This window comes from Phodopus roborovskii, unplaced genomic scaffold (genome assembly GCF_943737965.1).
Source record: "Phodopus roborovskii unplaced genomic scaffold, PHOROB, whole genome shotgun sequence".
NCBI lineage: Eukaryota > Metazoa > Chordata > Mammalia > Rodentia > Cricetidae > Phodopus > Phodopus roborovskii.
Genome location: NW_026126636.1, coordinates 7,499,800 through 7,521,385, shown reverse-complemented (window position 1 = coordinate 7,521,385; position 21,586 = coordinate 7,499,800). Strand labels below are relative to the sequence as shown.

Sequence of the window (21,586 nt, the reverse complement as noted above, 5' to 3'; positions counted from 1 at the left end):
CTCCAGGATGAGTCAGTCATCCCGTCCCAGGCTGAGAAGTCAGAGACGGGACCCGCCTCAAACATTACACACATCTGAGAACACGAGGTAGAGAGGCAGAGGAGGGAGGGCTCTTCTGAGGCCTAATTCCCGACAAAGAGGGTGGGGCTAGACCGAGAGCAGGCTGCTGTGGGGAACACATCTGTAGCTCCCCCTCTCTTCGGTAGTGGGAAAGATGTCCCAGCCACCAGCTGTTTCTATTCCAAACAAGTAGAGTGAGTCAATTTTCTACCATGCCAAAGCTCCTGACTCAGCGCCGGGACTCTTGACTGAGTTTGTTCTGGGAAATGTCAGGCCTTCAGGAAACAGAGGGCTCCCACTGACCGCCATCTCCTGGGTGGGCGGGAGTAGAGAGTAACGGGCAGGAGGAAACACGGGCACAAGGGGAGTTAGTTATGTTGAAGGCCCGAGCGGGGAAACAGTTCATAAGCAAGGAATTGAATTTAAATGTGCAAGGCAGGACGCTGGGTGCCAGAATGTGGGTGTTGGTGCAAACTGGAGAGGATCCATGTGCAAGGAAACTGTTTGCTTGGCAGAAAGTGTGTTCAGATTGCTGGAGGGGCGGCTAGGTGGCAGAGAAGCTAGCTTAGCTTAGCATGCACATGCACCAGGCCCTGGGTTTGTGCTGGGGGAGCGGGGGGGGGGGATACAAACACACAGGATAGCTTTTGAGCTTGCCAGGAGGAAATGTAGGATGCCATAGAAGGTGCGGACCCACAATTTCAGCAGGTAGGAGTGGAAGCAAGATCAGGAATTCAAGGGCATCCATCACTGGCTACAAGAGAGAGGAAGGAGGTTGAGAGAGAAAAAATAAGTGGGAGAGGAGGGGGCAGAGGAAGGAGGTTGAGAGAGAAAAAATAAGTGGGAGAGGAGGGGGCATGCTTTCTCGAAAGCACTTCTTCCCTCGATGCTTTCAAGAAAGACCGTGGGTATTTCTGGGGCTCACGTGCCTCGCGGCTGACCCAGAAGACTCATGAGCCAATGCTTCGAGGTCCCACCCCCTGCCACGCCTCCCCGCTCAGAGGGGTGTATTTGTGCACGTCAGCGAGTTGCTGAGCTACCATTGGCTAGATGGTCGGGGGCGGGCATGCAGATGTTCCCGGAAGCTCCAGAGGCCCGGCGTGCGCTAGACCGGGAGCCTGAGCCTGGTGGATCCGGTGCTTAGCAACGGGGGAGGTGCCCCGTAACGGGGTGTTTGGGGGGAATAGGAGAGAAATTGTGGATACTTAGCAGCCCAGGGTAAGGCGGTGCCTAGCAACAAGAGGGGTTCTGAGAGGTAGAGAGTAGTCCTGGAGGACATGTGGGAGTCTAGCAACGGGGGAGAATTCTATCAACCGCGAGGTGTATGGTGGGGGGGGGAGAGGGCTGGGGAGGCGCTCAGGGAAAACCTGAGTTCTTAGCAACGTGGGGGTAACCAGGAGAAACTTGGAAATCGATTAACGGGGAGGGGGTGTTTCAAAGAAGGGGGAGAAATAAGGAGGCCCAGTCCTGTAATCTTTATTACCCTTAGGCAATGTGGCTGGAGCTTGGGGCCGTGCTGCGCGGGACCCGTGGACCTCTGGGCAGGAGTGTTCATCTGCCCTGTGGGGCCCTGGGGCCTGGGCCCCACTGGTGGGTAAGAGGCTGGGGAGGGAGCCCCCGAGGGAGAGAGACTGAGGGAAGCTTGAGAGGGCAGAATAATAGAGAGGCACCAGAAAGGAGGGGCTAGCTCTCCACTAAAACCCCCTTCTCTGCAGGGGCCATATAGGGGTTGTCGGACCCAAAATGTTCATCAAGACCGGCCTGGAAGAGGCCTAAGTGAGGACGACATTCGCAGGGCACGAGAGGCCCGGCTCAGGAAGGCACCCCGGCCCCAGGTATCACTGCTCCCCCCTCCCGCCCCTGTGATACTCTGGGAGGCCCCTGGACCCCAATCTCGAGGCAGGCTGGCAGGCTCTTCTGCCCCTCTGCCCACCTTCCCTACCTCACACCTTCTCCCCTTTCTCAGCTTAGCGATCGCTCTCGTGAACGCAAGGTACCCGCCTCCCGCATCAGTCGCTTGGCCAGCTTTGGGGGTAGGTGCGGCTTGGGGGAATCTTCGGGTGACCTAGATCAGAGGTAACGTTTGCAGAATGAAAATGAATCAGAAACGACAGGGTGAGAAGGGAGGGTGATGGCGGCAAACCCAAGGAAAACAGGAATGCAGCCCTTAACGTTTATTGAGAACCTGTAATGAGTTAGGTCTCGTACTGGGCGTGCTTAAGACTCTTCTATTGATGGAGAAGTAGAAGCTAGGGTGGGTGGGGGCTGTGTGACTTGACTTTAGGAATAAAGGAATGTGCTGCAACTAATGTTTAAGAAAGGAGAGGAGGAGGTGGCCACGGTACCCATCTGTAGTTTCAGCAGTTGGGAATGTAGGAGAGAAAGGGAGACAGAGGAAGAGGGAAAGGAGGAGCAGGGCATGGCGGCACAGGCTTTTGTGATCCCTGCTCTCAAGAGGCTGAGGTGGGAAGACGGAGAAGCCAGGCCTGGTGGTGCATATCTGCGGTCTGGCTGCCTGATAGGTTAATGTCGGACTGTTTGAACACACAAATTAGGATGAACCTGGGCATCATGGACCTCGTCTCAATAAAGAAAGGAGTCGGCATCCATGAGGTACCGGGTTCTGTCCCCAGAACTGCAAGTAAAATAAAGATATATGATAATGAATAAGGAAGTAAGGCCAAGTATGGTGGCATATGCCTAAAATCCCAGTGCTGAGAGGCAAAAGTAGGAGAATTGGGAGTCCAAGGTAACATGATGTTTAAGGCTAGCCTGGGCTACGTGAGTGTCAGAAGAAAGGCTAAGTGTGAGGTATTTCTGATAGTTGCCCTTGGTATTAAGGAGACTTCAGCAGGATTTCCATTTCAAGGCTATCCTAGACTACAAAGCCAGTCCCAGGACAGACCGGCCAACTTAATAAAACCCTGTCTTCATTTTTGTTTCTTTTTTTTAAGACGCTAGGATGTAGAGGCTTTGGTAGCATCTGTGAGACCCTGTGTTCAATCCAAAGTAGAGGAAAAGCTGGGCCAGCGCCTCCTGTCGGAGGAAGGAAAGGTCTCTAGACGCCCATCTGAGAGGCAGGAGTGAGGGTCCGAGAGAAGGTCCTGGGTAAGCAGACTCAGAGCTTCCTTTTTGTTCCTCAGGGCTGGCCGTGGGCTTGGGCCTGGGAGCGCTGGCTGAGGTGACGAAGAAGACGCTGCCAGGAGGAAGTCTGCAGCGTGGTAAGTGAGCTACATCACCCTCATCCAGCTCCTGGCCTCCAGGGCTTGGGTTGTGGTGGTTGTGCTTACTGGTGATGGGCGGCATGTGGGCATTGTGGCTCTGTAGTGAACTGATTATCTAACACACAGAAGTCACACACACTGACTGGTTCCCAGGACACAGCTGCCTGAAACTCCAGATTTCAGCACACACACACACACACACACACACAAACACAAAGAATATTTTGTTTTTGTTTTTTGGCACAGAGTTTCCTCTGGCTGTCCTGAAACTCTCTCTAGACCAGGTTGGCCTCAGGCACACAGAGATACGTCTGCCTCTGCCTCCAACTGTTGGGATTAAAGGTGTGCACCACCACACCTAGCTAAAAAAAAAAATCTTTAAAAACATTGAGATAGTGTAGACTAAAAATCAAGACTGGCCTGGATAAAAGCAAGTTCAAAGGAAGTCTGGGCAACTTAGTGAAACCCTATTTCAAAATAAAAAGGGTTTGTTATTTTTATTTATTTATTTGTTTTTTTCCAAGATAAGGTTTTTCTGTGTAGTCTGGCTGTCATGGTACGCGTCTCTATAGACCAGGCTGGACTTGAACTCACAGAAATTCGCCTGCCTCTGCTTCCTGAGTGCTGGGATTAAAGGCTGCCCGCCCGTAGCTCAGTGGCAGAGTGCTTGCCTAACATATTTGAGTGTCTGAGTTCCAGCTCCAGCACCACAAATAACAATGGGCACTCTAAGGACAGTGTTTATGTAGCTTATGTTTATTGATGTGTGTGTGTGTGTACACTTTATTAAGAGATTATAACTTCAAATTTAACTTTTTAAAATTTATTTATTGAGGCAGGGTCTCTCTGTGGAGGCCTGGCTGTCTTAGAACTTGCTATGTAGATCAGACTGGTCTCAGACTCAAAGATCCACCTGCCTCTGCCTCCAGGGTTCTAAGATGAAAAGTGTGTTCTTGAACTTCTGATCCCTTTGCCTAGGCTGCTTACGTGCTGTGCTTAGAGGTATCCAGTGCCACCACTGTGGGCATATCTGACTTCTGTGGCTGACTTTACGTCAGAGCGATATCCCATGTGGCAAAGTATGTTCGATCACTGTGTGTGGTCGCTGTCTCTCTCCCTTAAGTTCACACCTGGAGAAGGAACTGCACTGCGGTGGACGTGTCTTCTAGAAACTGCCTGTCTGTCAGAGGACTATGCTAGCACACTCTCATCAGACCTGTCCAAGCTCAAGCTGCGCTCATCTTTACCAGCATTGATATTAGCGTTCTTATATTCAACCCTCTAGCGGTTGTGCGTCAGTGGCACACTGATCAATAGACCCTGGGTTGTTTGTTGTTGTTATCTTTTTCTTTTCCCTAGAGACAGGGCCTCCTGTAGCCCAGGCTGGCCTTGAATTTACAGAGATCCTTCCTCTGACCTCTTGATGACTGGGATTGGGATTACAGGCGTAGATTCCCCATGCCCAGCTTTTATCCCCCCCCCCCCGCCCCCGTTTCTTGCCTGTAATATTAGCACTCAGGAAGCAGAGACAGGAGGGTTTAATGAATTCGAGATTATCCTGGGCTATATTGTAAAAAAAAAGTTAAGATGGAAATGATATTCACACCTGTAATCCCAGCAAATCTCTGTGAGTTCCAGGCAAGCCTGGTCTACAGGCTGTTACACAGAGAAACTGTCTCAAAAAAACAAAAATACAAGCAACAAAAAAGAGACAAAGGAAGGAAGGAAAGAAGGAAGGAGGAAGACAAGAAATGTTCTTTCTGCGCATGTGATAGTGATGCTTCTTTCTCTCCACAGAGGGCAGCTCTGGACTGGGCTCCAGCCCATTCTTTTCCGAGGCCAATGCTGAGAGGATCGTACAGACCTTATGTACAGTCCGGGGGGCTGCTCTCAAGATCGGCCAGATGCTCAGCATCCAAGGTACAGCATGACCCTCAAGCCCTGACCTATGACCTCATTCCCACCCCATCCCACCCGGCAGCAAGCCCTGAACCCCTCTTCATCTCCCTCACCTTTCCCCACTGTCTCCCAAGACAACAGCTTCATCAGCCCCCAGCTGCAGCGAATCTTCGAGAGAGTCCGCCAGAGTGCCGACTTCATGCCCCGCTGGCAGATGCTGGTGAGTGCCCACTTTGGGTGAATCAACATGTAATCCTCAAAGCACTTAGCTTATATAGCATAAAGCTCTTTAACCTGTCCCTGCCACTCCCTGAGTGACATGCAGGTTTGTTGCTATGGTTAATTAAAGGGGATCATATTAGGACATGGTGGCGTACACCTGTGATCCATGGAGATGGAGGGAGTAGAATCAGGAGTTCAAGGTCATCCTGAGCCACTCAGAGAATCCAAAGCTAGCCTGGGCTACCTTAGACTCCATCCCAAACAAACTAACAAAATTGAAGGAGACCTTATCTGTAAATAGCATAGCGTCACACCTGGTACTGAGCTGTTGTGTAACTGGATAAGGGTGTAGGCTCCAGCCACCCACCTGCCTACTGTCTGTGTTCTGCTGCTTACCATGTGACCCAGGTACTCACTGTGGCTCTCTGAGCCACTCTAACCATGCCAGAACCAAAAGAAACCTGTCTTCTGTTACTTTATGACTCAAGGATATGGGAATCTAATAAGGAATGTTGCTATCAGTCTTCACCAACAATCTCCTCGGGCAGTGGTGGTGCACGCCTTTAATCCCAGCACTCTGGAGACAGAGGCAGGCAGATCTCTGTGAGTTCAAGGCCAGCCTGATCTATAGAGAGTTCCAGGTGGGTCAGGACTTCACAGTGAAACCCTGCCTCATAAAATCAAAAACAATGTCGATATTGCTCCCATGGAATTCCTGAGTCTTCTCACCTTCCTTAATCTACATTTGTTTCCTGCACTCAAACACAGAATAAATCATGGCAGCTGGCTGCTCTATCACCTGGGCAAGAGACTTCTCCCTGAGCCTTAGTTTTCACATGAGGGAGGCATCAGCCAAGGGTGAGCCCCAGGGTTGCTAACACAAGTGCTCAGAACAGGGAATGAACTCAGCTGACTGGAAACATGATGGTAACTGTTATGCTTGCTCCCTCCAGAGAGTTCTAGAAGAGGAGCTGGGCAAGGACTGGCCGGACAAGGTGGCCTCTCTCGAGGAAGTGCCCTTTGCTGCTGCCTCTATTGGGCAGGTACACCAAGGCGTGCTAAAAGATGGGACTGAGGTGGCTGTGAAGATTCAGGTGAGCAGGGAGGCTGGGCAGGGTTGGGAGTAGGCACCCTGCTGTCCCCAAGGCAGCATGATTGACTGCCAACCCCTCCTCCCTCCCTCCCGACAGTATCCGGGTGTCGCCCAGAGCATCCAGAGTGACGTGCAGAATCTGCTGACCCTGCTCAAGATGAGCGTGGGCCTGCCAGAGGGTGAGGTGCCCCGGCTGTCCCCACCGAGGGAGGGGCTAGCCTGGGACAGCACCCTGAGTGTGCATAGCATCGCATGGGTGACAGGAGGGTGCCAAGCGGGAAGGTTCAGCAAGAATGAGTGATCGTGACATAACTGCAAAGAAACAAGCCCAGATCAAATGCAGAGATGGACAGACAGACAGACAGACAGGTGTGCAGTGTGCAGGGAACCACAGACGCAGAAGAGAGGAGCCAGTGCTTAGCTTGTTTGTGTCGAGTCACGTGTTTGCTGGGAAGAAAGGAAATAGATGTAGACGAGAGGCCTTGAAGTGAGATGGGAGGAGAGGGTGATGTGAGGTTTAGTATCAACAAAGGGCAGAGAACATGGCTAGGGGTGTAGCTCCGTAGGGCATTTGCCCAGCATGCAACGGGGCTGAGCTCTGATACCGAATAGGGTGTGGTAGGGCATACAGGACCCGCCACCCCCCCCCCCCCACAAACACACACACACTCAGGAGGAGAAGTTCAGGGTCATCCTTGCTAAACAGCAAATGACAAGAGCTGCTCCAGGGCTTAGGCAGTTCCATGACAGACAGACTATAGCTGTGCGAAAGACAGACGGGAGGTGAATCCTACACAAGGTGGGTAACCTGGGTCCAGTGGCTTACATATGTAATCTTAGCACAGGGAATCTGAGGCAGGAGGATTGCTGAAAGTTGGGGTCAAGCCTGGACTATATAGAGACCCTATCACACATGCAAAGGCAAGCAGAGTAGCATGTCTGTGACCGCAGTGTTTAGAAGGTGGACGCAGGAACATCGGGAGTTCAGAGTCAGCCTTGGCTGTATATTGAGTTGGAGGCCAGCCTGGCTACGTGAGAGCCTGTCTTTAAAAAAGGGGGTGGGGGTTGAAAAGTGGGGGAGGTGAAAGTCTGGAACAGAGGGACAGTGAGAGCCACAGGAAGAGAACCGTGTGAGGGAGCAGAGAAGACAGGAGCAGGCATGGCAGCCTGAGGGTCCTGGCAGGGGACAGGCAGCCGTGCTCAGCCGCCACCCCTCCACACTGTCCCAGGGTTGTTTGCTGAGCACAGCCTGCAGGCCTTGCAGCAGGAGCTGGCTTGGGAGTGTGACTACCGAAGAGAGGCTGCTTGTGCCCAGACCTTCAGGTAAGCGGGCATCCTCTGCAGGCTCCCGGGGACGTCTTTTCAGCCGCAAGCTCCCCCTTCCTGTCTGAGCTGGGCTGGAATGGATGTGGTACTCTCTAACCTCTGGTGGTCCGCATCCTCACAGGGCACTGCAGACTCCTTTTTTCTTTCTTTGATTCTTTTATCTATCCTTCTATTCCTTATTCTTGCATTGCCCTGGCGGTCTGCTCATGGCCCCCAGAGTGGCATATCTACTGTGGTCTCACAAAGATGCTCAGTTGCACCATGAGATGAGGATGGGCCTACTAAGCATTCTGCAGCATCAGGACCAGAGACAACAGCTCCAGACTGCTCCTTCTTGTACTCACTAGGCAGAAAAACACTGTGTTAACATCTGGAAAGCTATGGTCTCACCTTATAGTTGCTGCTGTCCTGGACCTTGACCTTTTACAGAGCTCCACCTTTGACCCCCAAATACTGAGATTAAAGGCATGTGCCGCCAGGCCAGCTCACCTTATTTATGTTTAAATTACATTTTAAACCAGGCATGATGATGTACACTTGACAGTCGGAGGCAGGTGGATTTCTGTAAATTCAAGGCTAGCCTCATCTACATAGGGAGTTCCAGGCCAGCCAGGGCTACATAATGAGACCCAAAAATTTTTTTTAGTTTGTATTTTTGTGTGGATTTCCCTTTTGCCTGCATGTATGTCTGTGTACCACATACATGCAGGGCCCACAGAGACCAGAAGAGGGTTTGCATCTCCTGGACCTGTGAGCCACCATGTGGGTCTAAATCTGGGTCCTCTGAAAGAGCAGTCAGTACTTCTAACCGGAGCCATCTCTCCAGCATCATTTACTGAACCTAAACTCTGATTTGACTAGACTGGCGGGTGGGCAGACCCAGCAGCCCTCCTGTGTCTGTCTCCTTGGTGCTGGGATTACAGGCACGGATTGCCATTGGTGACTGTTTTACGTGGTCCTCATGCTGTGTGGCAAGCAGCTTACCCACTGAGCCACGCCCTCAGTTCCTGAAAGAGCCCTTTGTTCACATACCCGGCAAGCCTTCCATCAGCCTCCTTGATACATTCTATGTGGATATATATATATATATTGTTGTATATCATTGGAATTTTCTAGAATGCTCAGAGCACCAATGTATATAAGTTCGATCAAATCTGTTCAGCAAGGTGGATAAATAAGTTATGGTGGGTTTTGTTTTTGTTTTTGAAATAGAGTTTCACTGTGTGTCCCTGGCTGGCCTCGAACTTGCTCCAATCATTCTGACTCTGCCTCCCAAATGCTGGGATCACAGGTATTCCATATACCTGGCTTTTATGGTGTTTTCAATATCGCCAGTTGGATCTTTTAATTACTTTAAATGTGTGTGTGACTTTGGGTTCCACTGGAGCTGGAATTACAGGCAGTTGTGAGCCACCCAATGTGAGTTCTGGAAACCGAAGTTGAACGGCAAACATGTTCCCTACTGCCAAGCCCTGTCTCTAGCCCCCGTCCCCCAGTTTTGAGATGGGATCTCAGTGTGTATCCTGAGCTGGTCTCAAACCCACCGTGTGGCTATGCTGGCTTTGCTCCACCTCGCCAGCATCTGCATGTGCCACCACATCCGGGTCTGGCGGAAATGAAGGGACTGCAGTTATACAGAACAGTATGGCTGTATCTTGGAATTATGGTCATGTGCAACAATTAAGGACAACTCAAGTCTGAGGATATAGCTTAGTTGGTGTTTGCATAGCATACATCATGCTCTGGGTCCGACCTCCAGCATCACATAAGCCGGGCATGGTGGTTCATGCCTTTAATCCTAGCACTCAGGAGGTAGAAACTGGAAGGTTAGAAGTTCAAGATCACCCTCTGCAACATAGCTGAGTCTGAGGGAGGCAGCCTGGGCTACATGAGACACCATCTCAAAAAGCAAAACACAGCAAAAACAAAAAGCAAGAGACCTTGAGAGAAGCCTCTACAGCATGGCTCACAAGTCTGCTGTGTGTGCCACGCTCAAGGAAAGGGGGAGCAGACCATCCAGACAACAGTCATTTGAAACATGTGTCCTGGACCCTTATGGATGTGGGATTCAGTCTGGGGTCAGCCCTTCCCGGGCTGTGTGGCCTGGTTCTGTACAGTGGCCTCGGGAGAGCCTTCTCTCAGGGGACGTGTGCTGATTAAATGTTTAGGACAGGCCTGGCTCTCGGGAAGTAGAGCCAGGATCAGAGACCACATAAACTAGGACTAAATACCGGCTTAAGCAGAACCCTGCAGAGCAGAGTGACACTGGATGACAGGCCAGAGCAACTCCACATGGGACCTGGGGACATTTCCCCAGGGGCCCCCAAAGCCTTGCTCATAGCACTGGAACCTGCCCATCTGCCTGTTCCCAGCATCCCCATAGGCCCTCATTCATCTTCTCCCCATGGTCTGCTTGGACTCATGTCCCTCAGTTTACCACCCATCCCTCTGTTAGCCTGAGGCTGGCTCTGTCACCCATTCATCCCCCGCCAGCACTGTCCAGTACCACAGAAGTACTTTTGTCATTTTTTTGGGGGGGTGATGTATGTACATGTGTGCTCATGTATGTGCAAGGCATGTGGGAGCCAGAGAATAACCTTAGTTAGGTTCCATATGATTTTTGAGACAGAACCTCTCTCTGGCCCAGGACTTGACACATGGGCTAGACTGGCTGGCCATTGAGCCTCAGGGACCCACCTGTTCCTGATTTGCCAAGTCTGGGATTACAGTTGTGTGTGCCACACCCAACTCCCCCCCCCCCCATGGGGTCTGGTGATAAAGCTTGTATCCTCATGCCTATGTGGTAAGCATTTTACTGGAGGACCTATCTCCTGGGCCCTTCTTTGTTTGGGGGCTTGAATGCCATGTAGCCCAGACTAACCTCAAGCTCCCTATGTAGCTGAGGATACCCTTGAACTCCACCTCTTCATGCTAGGATTCTAAGCATGTACTCCTCACCCAGGTCTCAGTGCAGACTGTTATATGACAGGGACCATGGCCACGGTAATATCGCAACCATCCACCTGCTGAAATGGCTAGGCACACTTGGGAGGGAAGTGTATGCGTACCACACATATAATTGCTTCCAGCTCCCAGGTGCCGAGGATTCAAGCGTGCACCCCACATCTGTTTCAGGAAAGGATTCTTCAACTCATTTACCACTGTTCAGAGTACAGGATCCTCTCCCATCTACAGGGGACACCTTACTAGACACCCCTTGTGGGTGCCTGAAACCCAGTTAGCTCCAACCCTGCATAGACTGGTCCCCCGCTGTACATACGTATGAAGAAGTCAGATGTACAAATTAGGGACAGCGTTTTCTGCTACAACATCCCAGTGTCCCTAGGAAGATTTCTGTTCTTCACAGCTTGTCCTTCTACTACCATGGATGTGTGGTGTGTGTGCGTGGTGTGTTTGTGTGTGGTGTGTGTGTTGCTAGGTGTGATAGCACATACACCTTTTTAAAATTTTTATTTTTATTTTATGTGTATTGTGGCCTTGCTTGTATGTTTGTGTGAGTGTGTCAGATTAGTTATAGACAAATTGTGAAGGGGATCAATGGTGCGTGGGAGGGACAAGAGAAAGTGACAGGTGACTGAAATACATAGTGTGTGTGTGTGTGTGTGTAAATGCCATACTAAACCCATTGTGTATGATAATATATTCTAACTGACAAAGACAGAAATATCATTTTAGGAAAAGAGGAAAAAGCATTGTATGCTTTCCATTGGTGTATCTGAGATGCCAGCATTACTGCTCTTGCTTTGGAACCATTATTACATAAAATAAAGGTGATTTGAACACTGCCATTGTAGTATTGCTGTAGTCAACCCACTGAAATGGCTAAGCATTCTTGGAAGGGAAGCGTATTACCCCATGTGCACTATGCATACACTGGATATGTAATGGTTCATGTTCCAGACAGGATGGGGTTGGATTTTACCATACTGTTCAGAATGGTACGAAGTTTTAAATTTGTAAATAACTTACTTCTTTGAGACAGGGCTTCTTTGTGTAGCCTTGGCTGTCCTAGAATTCTCTCTATAGACCAGGCTGGTCTTGAACTCACAGAGATCCAACTGCCTCTGCCTCCCGAGTGCTGGGATTAAAGGTGTGCACCACCACTGCCCAACAGTTTTCTCTGTTTTAATTTATATTTATTTTTACTTTATGGGTGTAGGTGTTTTACTTGTGTGTTATGTCTGTTCACCATTTATATGCAGTTCCCTCAGAGGCCAGAAGAGGGCATCAGATCCTCTGGAACTGGCATTACAAGATGATTGCCAGCCACCATGTGGTTTCTGGGAATTGAACTCAGGACTTCTGTAAGAGCAGCCAGTGCTCCTAACCTCTGAACCATCTCCCCAGCCCACTTTTATTTTTGTTTTCCTCCCGATTGCTTACCTACTTTTTGAAACAGCACCCTATCATGTGCCCTGGCTGACCTGGAACGTGCTGTTCTGTTAGAGATGCTGACCTTTAAGTCCTAACCTCCTCCCTCCACTCCCCAGTGCTAGGTTTACAGACACCCATGTACTACCACGTCCAGCTTAGAAGACCGAGGCTTACCCCAAGTAACTGGAGTTCTCTAGCGACCCTCACCATAGAGTCGTAGACTTAAAAACTTTAAAACACAATTTGTAATATATACCACTTAGTGTTGTGTATACATGTGTATACACACCAGTGTGCACATGCTACACCACGCATGTGGGGGTCAGAGGACAACTTTAGGAATATGTGAGCCCTGGGATCAAACTCAGGTCATATGCTGTAACACGAAAAATAAAACTCCAGAGACAGATATTGAGGTTCAAGCTTCAAGCTGAAGATCAGAAAAGCAAAGCAGCTGGCCACTAGCTCTCACCTCTACCTCAGACCAAAATGACTGATCCTGTCTCCGTGAATTCTCAGAGGCAGAAGCTCCGAGTTCCTGCCTCCTGCTTTATATTTCTTTTGTAACCCTGCCATATCATTCCTGTCTCCACCTCCCTGGTACTAGAATTGATGGCATGTGATCCCAAGTGTTGGGATCAAAAGCATGAGCTCTGTTAATCTTCACTCTTGTGTAGGCTGTGGTGACCCTGAACTCAGAGGGATCCGTCTGCCTGTCTCCTGAGTCCTGGAATTAAAGATGTGTGCCACCACTGCCTGGCTCTATGGATTGTGGCCAGCTTTGCTTTCTGAACCCTTAGGCAACATTAATAAATCATAAATTATACCACTACAATATGCTTTGGGGCAAAGCATCTCACTGGCCATAAACTAACTTTTTTTTGTTGTTGTTGGTTTTGTTTTGTTTTATTTTCCAGACAAGGCTTCTCTGGGTAGCTTTGGATCCTGTCTTGATACTCACTCTGTACACCAGGCTGGACTCGAACTCACAGAGATCTGCCTGCTTCTGCCTTCCCTATGCTGGGATTAAAGGCTTGCCTGCCACCACCGTCAGGCTTAAACTAGTTATTTTCAAGTGGTGCATGAACCAGATCCTCTGAGCTCACCATCCAGTCACCAGAAGTCAGAGAAGGGTTGGTTGAGGGGAAGTGGAAACTGGAAACACACAGTTAAAAGACTAGGCAGTACAACAATGCCTGTTAAATGCCGATCTGGCATGGTATCGGCTGTCAGTCAAGGCAACCAAGCCAGAAGAGTGGGGAGGAAAGGAAAGGCTAGAGCGTGGCCTGAAGGACGTGGCCTGAAGGGCCTCAGTAAAACAGCTGGTTCAAACCTAGCCTCTGTGCTCCAAAGCCTGATGTCTCTTTTTCCTGCCTTCCTCCTGCCCCAGGAAGCTCTTGGCTAATGACCCCTTCTTCCGGGTGCCAGCCATGGTACAGGAGCTGTGCACTGCACGTGTGCTGGGCATGGAGATGGCTGGGGGGATCCCTCTAGACCAGTGCCAGGGCCTGAGTCAGGACATCCGGAATCAGGTACATCTCTTTGTGGGATGGGAAGGGGAAAGGGCCAGGTTCGCAGTTTCTCTCTTGGCCAGGACGCCTTACTGAGATGTCTCCTCCCCTCCCTCCCCTCCCCCATCAGATTTGCTTTCAGCTCCTGAGGCTGTGCCTGCGGGAGCTGTTTGAGTTCAGATTCATGCAGACAGATCCCAACTGGGCCAACTTCCTGTACGATGCCTCCAGCCACCAGGTTGGTTCCTCGGGGTACATCAGCTAGCTGCTGCAAAGAGAATTTCCCCCAAGAGATGGCGCTGTGGGTAAAGATGCTCTGACCTCTGCACATGCACCATACATAACATAATACATAGTAAATACATAAATACAAAAAATGGGGCCGGAGGGATGGGGCTCGGTGGTTAAGAACACGGGCCACACCACACAGTAGCTCAGAACCATCTGTAACTCCAGTTCCAAGGGACCCGATGCCCTCTTCTGTCCCTGTGACCCCAGGCATGCACATGATGCACAGAAATACCTGCAGGCAGAACACGCGTACACATACAATAAATCTTTTCACAATATAAATGGACCAAATGAATGAACCAGAGCTAATACCATGATGGGGAAGACTACCAGCCATCTAGGCCCCAACTGCAGATTACAGGACAGTTACAGTGAACACTATTGAATATTTTCTGGGACTCACTATGTAGCCCAGGTGGGCGTTGAATTCCTAACCCTTCTGCCTCACCTGAAACTGCAGACACCTGTCTCCAGGCCTGGCTTCTCTGCATATATAAAGCTTTAAAGTAAGGAACTATTGTTAGATATGGTCTAATGTGCATATGAATGTAAAAGATACGCATTGGACTTCAAGAAAATTTTAATTTAAATATTTTTAATTATTTTAGAATTTATGTGTATGGGTGTTTTGCCTGCATGTATATGGTGCACCGTGTGTGCAGTACCTGAGGAGGCCAGAAGGGGGCCCTGGAACTGGAGTTACAGACAGCTATGTGGGTGCTGGAATGAAACCTGAGTCCTCTGAAAGGCCAACAAGTGTTCTTAACCGCTGAGCCACCTCTCCAGTCATCAGCAAATTATTTAATGGTACTAGTTTCAGGGAAGTGATAACCCTGGGGTAGGTCAGGGAGTATTCAGGCGCAGGAGGAATAAACCTGAGGGTAGTCATATTTTAAGCTGAGTAGTAGGACTTGTGGGCGTTCACTTACTTTTCAGATGTCTTGTTCTCTTCCTTACTTTATGGCACAAGATTTGTATCTAAGGCAAATAAGCTGGGTGTGATGGTGCACAGTTTTAATTCCAGCGCTCAGGAAGCAGAGGCAGCCCAGACTACACAGTGAGATCCTGTTTCAAAAACCAACAAAAAGGCTAGCGCTAAAGCTCAGTGTTAGAGCACCTGCCTAGAATACACCAGTGGGAGGCTGGGGTGGAGCACCTGCCCTGGGGTGGAGCACCTGCCTAGAATATACCAGTGGGAGGCTGGGGTGGAGCACCTGCCCTGGGGTGGAGCACCTGCCTAGAATATACCAGTGGGAGGCTGGGGTGGAGCACCTGCCTAGAGTGTACCAGCCCTGGGGTGGAGCACCTGCCCTGGGGTGGAGCATCTGCCTAGAATACACCAGTGGGAGGCTGGGGTGGAGCACCTGCCCTGGGGTGGAGCACCTGCCTAGAATACACCAGTGGGAGGCTGGGGTGGAGCACCTGCCCTGGGGTGGAGCACCTGCCTAGAATACACCAGTGGGAGGCTGGGGTGGAGCACCTGCCCTGGGGTGGAGCACCTGCCCTGGGGTGCACCAGCGGGAGGCTGGGGATGTGGCTTCATGTCCACAAGCAAGAGGCTGGGTGTGTGGCCTGTAATCGCCAGTGGGAGTCTAGAGATGTGACCACACAGCTGAGTAGGCTGCAGGGCAGAGGAAGATGAGCCCGGCTACTTCAGATGAAGTGGGGATCTAAGCCTCTCTGTCACCTGTTTTTCCAGGTGACTCTACTGGACTTTGGTGCAAGCCGGGCATTTGGAACAGAATTCACAGACCATTACATTGAGGTGAGCACCCCCGACCATGGGGCTTCTGAAGGGTCAAGGCTCAAGCTAGGTAGCGAGGACTGGGCAAGAAGGAAGAGGGAACTAGAACTAATATGGGCCTTCTAGATGGTTCACAATAAAACTCCTGCTGCCATGCCTGATGCCCTATGATTCATGGAACCCACATGGTAGGAGGGAGGGAACTGATCCTTCACACCCTCCACACGTCCACATGCCACAAACCCCCCCCCCCCCGCGCGCGCACACACACACACACACACACACACACACACACACACACACACTAAACTTTAAAAGAAATAATAAAGCCGGGCAGTGGTCGCGCACACCTTTAATCCCAGCACTTGGGAGGCAGAGGCAGGCGGATCTCTATGAGTTCGAGGCCAGCCTGGTCTACAGAGCTTGTTCCAAAGCAATACAGAGAACCCTGTCTCAAAATAAATAAATAAATAAATAAATAAATAAATAAATAAATAAATACATAAATACATAAATAAGATAAAATAAATAATAAACCAGGCCTGGTGGCTACTGAGGAGGCCAAGGAAAGATGATTGATTGAAAGTTCAGGGTCTGCCTATGCAACAGAGTGAGTTCAAGGCCAGCCTGGGCAACTCAGTAAGACCCTGTCTCAAAAAAGTAGAAAGAGGGCTAGGACTGGAGCTTAGTGGCAGAGCACTCGGCTCCCCATGAGGGGCGTGGCTTGGGGGTAGAGCAGCCACCTAAAATCTACCAGAGACACTGGGTGTTTCAGTGCCAGGGTGCTCGCTTAATGTTCACAATTCCCTAGATTCGACCCGCAGTTCCTCAAAAAGAAAACAAAAGGAAGAAACCATAGAGACCAGATGGGGCACACGCCTTTAATCCCAGCATTCAGGAGGCAGAGGCAAGTGGATCTCTGTGAGTTCGAGGCCACCCAGGGCTACAGAGTACAGGGTAATTATAGTAATAGTAGTTGCAGCTAATAGCTACCAGCCACTGAGTATTTGTTCCAAGTAGTGTCTGAAAGCGGCCAAGGCCACTCGGAGCCACATTTTACAGGTGAAGTAACTGAGGCTTAGAGAGAGATTGCCCCAAATCCCAGCAGGCCTGTGGGTCGCAGGTAGTCTGGGCTCAGAGCTCATGTCCCAGCCCTTGCTCAGCCCCCTTCTGAGAGAAGGGCCAGAGATGGCCGCCCTGTCCAGTGTCTGGACATCCATGCTGCCCCTCACAGGAAGTTGTAGCTCCTCAGGGGATGACTCCTCACCTACATGACTCTTCCATTTCTTCCTTGTAAGTCAGTCAGTCTCAGAGGCTGCAGACAAGACCAGCTCTCTGTTGTCTACATCAACTCAGGGTTTCCATGCCTCTGGTTGTCACTCCAGATGTTCTCTGACATCCCCTTGGTGCCCAGCCCCGTTCAGGATGATACTGGTGACAGCTGCCCCCCCCCCCTATCACAGAGTTTACCATCTGTGTCCAACAGTAGCGGGACAGTTAAGGACACAGAGGAGTCAGGGCTAGGCTGAGGAAATGGCAGGTATTGTGAGAACCTAGAGGAACCTGTCCCAGATGAGGATTCAGGGAAGGCTTCCTGGAGGAGGAGATTTTGAATCAGGAAGAAGCTAGAAGGATATCCAGATAAATGTGCAAAGGTCAAGCGTTGTCTTAGTCACTGTTCTATTGCTGTGAAGAGACACCATGACTGTGGCAACCCTTATAAAGGAAAACATTTCATTGGGGGCTGTCCTAGTTTCAGCTTAGTCTGTTATGATCACGGCAGGGAGCATGGTGGTGGGCAGGTGTGATGCTGGAGGAGGAGCTGAGAGCTGCATCCTGATACACAGGGAGAGATGGGGGAGAGCCAAAGACAAAGCGAGACTGGGCCTGCATGAACTTTTGGCACCTCAAAGCCCCCCCCCCCCCACACACACACCATGGCATACTTCCTCCAAACAGTCCACATCTCTTTGGAGGCAGTGTTCAAGACAGGGTTTTTTTTTTTTTTTTTTTTTTTTTTTTTTGCATATAGAGTAACAAGACAGGGTTTTTAATAAAGATTTTATGTATGTGAGTGCTCTGTCTGCATGTACAACTTTATGTCATCAGAGGGTCTCAGATCCCACCGTAGATGGCTGTGAGCCACCACGTGGCTGCTGGGGATTGAACTCAGGACCTCTGGAAGAGCAGCTTAACCACTGGAAGTGCTCTTAACCACTGAGACATCTCTCCAGCCCATGGGGGCTGTGAGACGTTACGGAGGGGGCGGCTGGGGAGATCCTAGTGGACATAGGGCTATGGGTGCTAATAGTCTGGAAGACAGAGGAGAAAGGTGACTGAGACAAGGCCAAAGACTCTGGCCTGACAACTGTTAACTGCTGACAAGGAAGAGCAGGTGACATGCCATCACCCCACCCACCCCCACACACAGGCCATTTGAGACAAAAGCCAAGGCCTCCCTGAGCACTTGAAGTATCCATTCTTGTGGGCACTCCCTTCCAAATCCACCTTAGCCTTTTCAAGGCAAACAAAGAACCCCAAAACTGTGTGTTGGCCATGGTGGTCTATAATCAGAGTATTTGGACCAGGACAGGAGAGGAGAATCAGGGTTCAACACACTCACACACACACACACACACACACACACACACACACACACACCTGCCTGCACCAGTGGATTCATGAGGAGGTCGCAGGAAAAGCTGTTGGAATCAGTTCTCTTCCCATTATGTGGGGCCTGAGGATCAAATTTGGGTCATCAGGCTTACCAGTGCCTTTAGCGGCTGAGCTATCTTAAAAAGAAAACCAGTACATTTATATAGAACCCTCCCTAACAGATGGCCAGACAGCCACCGGTAGGGGGAGCTCCAACAGAATGACTAGATTCATCCCTTCCCAGTGCAGTGGGCTGGACAGGCTCCCCTCACTGCTCTGAGCCCACTCTTCTGCACAGGGGCTCAGGGACAGCCAGAGTAGCTCCATACAGTGATCCCAGGAGGAGCCAAAATTCCTTACCCCCATTTAACAGACGAGAAAACAGAGGCCTGGAGTTCTCTAAACCCCAGGAACTGGTTCAGGTGCTCAGGGTCTCCTTCTACAGGACCAGACAGGAACTTAGCTCCGCAACAAGGCTAACTAGGGACATCCTGAGTGCCATGTCTCATGCTCAGTGCAACTGGACCCATCTGAAATCCCTACACCCAAAGGGTTCAAAATCCGCTGGGGGGTGACGGCCCCATTCTTGTCTAGTGTCTAGACCCATCAACAGATGCGACACCATGCCACTCATGGTGGTGGCTTCCAGGCAGTTCTGCATTCTCAATGGGTGACAGGGCCCCTGACCATTTCCACCCTCAGGCTCTCTCCCCAGTCTTGAGGGAGATCCAGCAGGGGCAAAGTAGGGAGGGGAAGCTGCTAGAGCAAAGGGTGTACCCAGGTCACTGAAAATGGAGGTGGATCCAGGACCCCTCTCCACTCTGTCCCTAGCTTCCTCTCCTTTTTCACGGTGTTACCTGGTAGTCCAGGCTGGCTTTGAACTCATAATCCTGACATGCCTCCCGATTACTGGGATTGTAGGTGTGCACCGCTATAACCCTCTGGCTGGTATTTCCTCTTATCTTGGACCTCCCTTTTTGCCTGGTGTGATGGTGCGGACCCATAATCCTCCAGCTTCTGGAGGTGGAGGCAAGAAGATCACGAGTTAAGAGTCATCCTCTGTTGCAGGAGTTGAAGATAGTGTAGGCTATGCCAGACCCTGCCCCCAAACAGAAATGAAACCCCAATCCTCCCTTGACCTCACTGGTCGGTCCTCTGACACCCCAGGTGGTGAAGGCTGCTGCTGCTGGAGACAGAGATCTGGTCCTGAAGAAATCCCAGGATCTCAAATTCCTCACAGGCTTTGAAACCAAGGTTGGTTGCCACTGGGCAGAGGGGCTGTTGCGTTTGTTACTGCGTTTTCTTTAGGGGCTAGTGTCTTTTGGGAGCGGAGGATGAAGGAGCTGCCGTGCTCCTAAGCAACTGGAGAAGGATGAGGGGGGAGTAGAGACTGTATTTCTATCCCAGGGGAGTGGGGTAACTGAATACGTGAGAGCCCCGGGGTGGGCTGGAGGGTGTGGCTACTAAGGGGCGGGGAGTTACTGTATATCTATTCTGAGGATCCTGGGTTTGAGGAGTAGAAAGGCTACTTGTCTGTAGGAAGCCAGGGCTCTTTGAGAGTAGCTGGGGGTGTTGTGGATCTTAGGGGATCTTGGGTTAGCAATGCAAGTCTTCCACCACTGAGCCCCGCTCCGCCCCCAGCCCCTCACTGGTGGATTCTAGGCAAGCTCTACCAGTGAGTCACGCCCCAGCCCTTGCAGTTTGCCTCTTCTGAAGTAATCAGAGGACATTATGTCCGTCTGGATGCATCTGCCATCCCCACCCTAGGCATTCTCTGACGCCCACGTGGAGGCAGTGATGATCCTGGGGGAGCCCTTTGCTGCCTCGGGTCCCTACGATTTCGGGGCTGGAGAGACGGCTCGCCGAATACAGGGTCTCATCCCGGTGTTGCTTCGGCACCGGCTGCGCCCACCACCTGAGGAGACCTACGCCCTACACCGCAAGCTGGCTGGGGCTTTCTTAGCCTGTGCTCGTCTCCACGCCCACATCGCCTGCCGGGACCTCTTCCAAGACACCTACCACCGTTACTGGGCCAGTCGCCAGGCATTGCCACTGCCAGCAGCCTCCTGACTGGAAGGACCTCCCTGCTGACCCCACCATGACAGACTCCATCCGGGGATACCAGCTCCACAGCGGGGCGGTCCTCTGTTCTGACTCTTCTTGCCCTCCCCCTCTGTCCTGGTTCCAGAGACTAGTTTCTTGTCTTGGATCTTCGGGCCCCTGGAGTTAGTTCCATGAGCCAAAGTGGGCATCCTGGATGTCTAAAGCTGGGAGTCAGCAAATTCCTGCCATCATCCAAGTGATCCCTTGGCCCTTTCATGGGGTCCATTCTCATCTGGAGGGGGCGCCCCATCCCCCCCCCAGGTCTTCCAGGATCCGCAGAAGGGGAGATGGTGGCTGTTGGAGGCGGTCCTCACCTTTGCCTCGCTCCCTCTACCAGCTGCCTTCTTCCGGGGTTCCAGCCTGTGTATGGATGGGGGTGGGTGCTGATCCTTCTCTCCGAATAAAGGCACCCTTTCCCTTCCCCCAGCTCCTTTCTCTCTGTGCTAAGAGGGAGGAGCTCACAGGCGGCTCCAGGTGCAGATGGCCAGACCCCCCCCCCTTGTCTAGGACCATCTGTTGCAGGGAACCTCCTCCACCCCCCCCACGTGCTGACCACCTGCTCCAAGGGCTGTGGCAGCTGAGAAGTACCCTCCTATCATACATACTCGCCCCCACCCCCAGCTTCAGGCGCCCTCCTGACAACCTCGCCTTTGCTAATGGGCCCTAATGCCCCTACCAGCTGCTTCGCCAAACCCACAGGACCGGGGTGGGGGTGCAGCAGAGTCCAGAACTAGGACCTGGTCCTAGCCCAATGCTTTCTCTCCGCAAGCCTGGGTGATCTCCCTCCAGAATGCCGGGGTCTGTTCCTTCCCCCTCCCCTCGCCTGCAAAAAGTGCCTCGTCACCGCTTCTGCCCGCCCCCGCCAGGCTGGGAGAACCGTGGGGTTAAGCAAGATTTGAGGACGTCAAGGCGCCTCCCAAAGCAATTCTTCAGAAGCAGAACCATAGGGGATCTGAGGTCAGGGGTTACGGAAGGAAACAGAACCTGCGCCTGAACCACAGAGGCAGTCGGTCAGGGATGCGTGCAGGTTCCCGCAAGGCCAGGCCAAGGGGCGGGGTGGGGT

At 51.3% G+C, this 21,586-nt stretch overlaps 1 protein-coding gene across 1 annotated transcript; it reads left to right on the top strand.

Annotated features, from left to right (window-relative positions):
• Nucleotides 1-1,122: 1,122 nt before the first annotated feature.
• Nucleotides 1,123-20,714, top strand: Coq8b (coenzyme Q8B). Its single transcript, XM_051206964.1, has 15 exons — nucleotides 1,123-1,278; nucleotides 1,550-1,654; nucleotides 1,776-1,895; nucleotides 2,027-2,093; nucleotides 3,204-3,281; nucleotides 5,082-5,204; nucleotides 5,318-5,403; nucleotides 6,359-6,499; nucleotides 6,596-6,677; nucleotides 7,728-7,821; nucleotides 13,610-13,751; nucleotides 13,861-13,968; nucleotides 15,721-15,786; nucleotides 19,588-19,674; nucleotides 20,188-20,714. The coding sequence occupies exons 2-15, from the start codon at nucleotides 1,553-1,555 to the stop codon at nucleotides 20,488-20,490; spliced, it is 1,599 nt and encodes a 532-aa protein (XP_051062921.1). The 5' UTR covers nucleotides 1,123-1,278; nucleotides 1,550-1,552; the 3' UTR covers nucleotides 20,491-20,714.
• Nucleotides 20,715-21,586: the final 872 nt, after the last annotated feature.